The 4,011-nt window shown below is 42.7% G+C and overlaps 1 protein-coding gene across 1 annotated transcript; it reads left to right on the top strand.

Moving 5' to 3' along the window:
* Nucleotides 1–1,762: 1,762 nt before the first annotated feature.
* LOC137260645 (uncharacterized) lies at nt 1,763–2,431 on the top strand. The gene has a single exon (XM_067798247.1). It carries the CDS (start codon nt 1,763–1,765, stop codon nt 2,429–2,431), a length of 669 nt encoding a protein of 222 aa, XP_067654348.1.
* Nucleotides 2,432–4,011: the final 1,580 nt, after the last annotated feature.

Below are 4,011 nucleotides of genomic sequence, written 5' to 3' on the forward strand. Positions count from 1 at the left end.
ACATAGTGTTTACAGTCAAAGTAAATGCAAGGGCAGCGAGTGAGTGAGTGAAGTAAAGTGAAAGTTGATCCGCAACGTCCTTCAAAAGATTACCTCATTGCATGTTGAACTCGCTTACCTATAGTCCCAATGTCTCCGATATTTTTTATGTATACTCCTGAAAAAGAAGACAAACATAACCCAGTTTTAGAAGTATATGCTGTCAGTTATTTCATGCATTATCAATGGCAAGAGGTGAAGATCCATATGTGTACACACACACACACACACACATATATATATATATATATATATATATATAGAGAGAGAGAGAGAGAGAGCAGTCGTAACTGTTGTGTTTCCGTGTTTCTTATGAGTCCACATTGTTGTTTGAAGGTCAGCACAGCACAGCCAACATTGGCAGGTATCTAAGTCTATCGGGTTAAGATCTGGTGATCGGGTGTGCTATGGGAAGACACTGACGTTAGAATTGTCAAGGTAGCATAGCATGACGGGTGCTGTATGTGTAGTAGCCTTGTCGTGCTGGCACAGCTCCCTCCCTCTGTAAATAATCGGAAGCTTGTGATTCAAGGACTGCGTCGATATACCTATTGAAACAAATTCCCCCAATCCACCAGGAAATCATACCTTTGTGTTCTTGATACCGTACCCCACACCATGACACAGTCTTAGAATCTGTCGATCTATCAAATGCAAATAAGGGCAAAATGTTCATATCTCTGATGCTAAGAACGTTGTCTCCCTCCTCTCCGGAGAAGAAGAATTCGTGATGCATCAGTCTTGCCTAAAGTTTCTGATGTTTCGGTTCCGGAGTGTCTCATCATCCCAAGTGATGGCACCGATGGAGGTCTCTCAAAACAAGGGCAAATTGGCTTTCCTGGCCGAATTCCCACTTCACGCAATCAATTCCTGACAGTTTGGTCTGAACTTCTTCTCAAATGGCTAAGGCAAACCGGTGACGCAGTGAAGCAGCCTAGATGTAGCTGCTCTTGGCGTGGATGGTAACTCTTGGACGGCCGCTTCTCGGGCGATCTTGGACGGAACTGGTTTGCAGGAAACGACCCCAAAGGTGAGATGGGGTGCTCTGATGAACTCCCCAGCTTCAATGCGGCCTTTGCCGATGTTTCTATTGGCACCATTCATTGGTTGCATGATGATTTCCTCCTTTCCAGGCAAAACGGATGATGCGATTAAACGTTTGTCTCTTCATAGTGATCAATGCCACATGCCTTTCAGATCACATGCACGCGCATTTTACGTTACATGTTTTCTTGATGACGTTTGGAGAATACTTCTTCAAGGGCTTGTGAAACAAGGGGAAAAGTTAAAATCACAAAATTTTGGCGCTGAAGCTGTTTACAATAAAACAAAGATGGCGCTTTGGGAATTCGAACAAATAGCTTACTTGTATTTTTTTTCGTCAGCTACATAAATCCAGTACTCATAAAATCACCTATGCGCTTGTCTCTGTTAGGAGCAGAAAAAGGAATGGTACATCAGGGGTCACTGTTGGGAGTAGTAACACGAATTGTACATCAGGGGTCACTGTTGTTGGGAGTAGTGACACGAATTGTACATCAGGGGTCACTGTTGGGAGTAGTGACACGAATGGTACATCAGGGGTCACTGTTGGGAGTAGTGACACGAATGGTACATCAGATGTCACTGTTGGGAGTAGTGACACGAATGGTACATCAGATGTCACTGTTGGGAGTAGTGACACGAATGGTACATCAGGGGTCACTTGGGAGTAGTGACACGAATGGTACATCAGGGGTCACTTGGGAGTAGTGACACGAATTGTACATCAGGGGTCACTGTTGGGAGTAGTGACACGAATGGTACATCAGGGGTCACTGTTAGGAGTCGTGACACGAATGGTACATCAGATGTGACTGTTGGGAGTAGTGACACGAATGGTACATCAGGGGTCACTGTTGGGAGTCGTGACACGAATGGTACATCAGATGTGACTGTTGGGAGTAGTGACACGAATAGAACATCAGAGGTCACTGTTGGGAGTCGTGACACGAATAGAACATCAGAGGTCACTGTTGGGAGTCGTGACACGAATGGTACATCAGAGGTCACTGTTGGGAGTAGTGACACGAATGGTACATCAGATGTGACTGTTGGGAGTAGTGACACGAATAGAACATCAGAGGTCACTGTTGGGAGTCGTGACACGAATAGAACATCAGAGGTCACTGTTGGGAGTCGTGACACGAATGGTACATCAGAGGTCACTGTTGGGAGTCGTGACACGAATGGTACATCAGAGGTCACTGTTGGGAGAAGAGAAGGGATCGTTATGCGAGGTTTTGGTTTTGTTCAGAATCGTCATGTGTTTGGAATTGAATACTTGAAGTACATGAGGGCAACAGAAGATAGGGTACATGAGACGTCCTTGTATATGCAGAAGAGAAAATGATTAAAAATTATGTTGGGTACATGATCTTCTAATTGGGCGCATCCCAAAGTAAACTGGCCTATCTCACCAACGAATAACCTTTCCAATATATCATATCACTTTGCCTTATAGTGGAATATCGTTACAAGCCCACTCACTTACTTACCAAACCTACGCCTTGCTGAACAGAAAGAGTACACATGCACTGAGACCAGTCTGTCTACTTTCCCGGACTACGTGCGGTCATGCAATAATAATATCATGACTGACGGCGATTGACCGACATTATTACGAGTCATTAATACAAACCAAATACGGATATGCCTTTGCGGAGGCAAGTATATGATTCAGTAACATCAAACATATCCTCACGTTTCAGTTCTAGGAGATACTTTTTCTCTGCCTGTGCTGAGGGGCCGTATTGTTTTTTATTGTCCTAGGACGTTTATGAATTACCTTGAATCCGTCTTGACATCATCAAGTTTCGGAAATCTATTCTCAAACCTTTTGTTTTCTTCTCAAAGCTTTGATATCATACGATCTCAGTGAAACTTATATTCGGGTAACTGAGTGCGGTGTTAGTGTGCATGTAGGTAGCACATGGTAAAAGCGATCAACACGTGTGCTGTGTAAGCTATAATATCACACTCCGTCACGATACAGGAAGTCATTTGTAAACATTACTGCAAGAATAAATTGGGAGATTGCTGTGACATTGCGAATACCAAGCACTGTTTATAGTACATGTGATAACATAAACCTAACAAACACTGGAACCTTGAAAGTACGAACCCCGATATTCCGAAAGCCTTGTGGAGCAAGAATTCCATTGAAAGAAATTATGTGAAAATTTATTAGCCGGATATAAGTAAAATATGAACTTGTATCTATAGATAGTGTGTGGGTGACTGAATGAAATGTATGATGACATGTTGTTTTATGCAGTATACCAGCTTAATAATAGAAATGGGCCTGATATGTGGCATACCTAGTGACGAACACTAGCATGAACAGGAAACAAAGTATTATGACCCAATGAAGACCAAATATACTTATGTCATGGGAATCCAGCTGTCTTACAAGATTTGAAAATTTTTTCCAGTTAAAACCATTTTCCTATTCAATCGTCATTTCTTCTTCCACAGTCTACAAACCTAAACACTTCACTAACCTCCTACATGACGTTATCTTCGTCTGACACAACCGAAATACCTTCTAAAAGGAGTTTCAACCAACTCACTCACTCATAATTGATGCTCAACGGAGTCACAAAGCTAGGAAACATACCCCTAGAAATGCTAGAGTAAGATCGTTCTCTCGAGTCCAAGATTTCTGCCGATTTCTAGGTTGTGCTTGTTTTTTAGTGATAACACAATTTTGGCATGATGGTCTCCTCAGATAACAGACGCGATGTGTCTATACGCGTATAATACCTGAAACATCAGCTACAATGCAGTCACACCTGTATATGCCGCCCCTGGATATACCACCTGGATGTATCGATGTTATTAGATAGCAATAAACAACATACCCTGTATTTGTGATTGTTTGGTCTTTGTCACCGCCACCCTGAATATTCCGCCACCTAAGATGCACCAACC

Source organism: Haliotis asinina, chromosome 14, assembly GCF_037392515.1.
Source record: "Haliotis asinina isolate JCU_RB_2024 chromosome 14, JCU_Hal_asi_v2, whole genome shotgun sequence".
Classification (NCBI taxonomy): Eukaryota; Metazoa; Mollusca; class Gastropoda; order Lepetellida; family Haliotidae; genus Haliotis; species Haliotis asinina.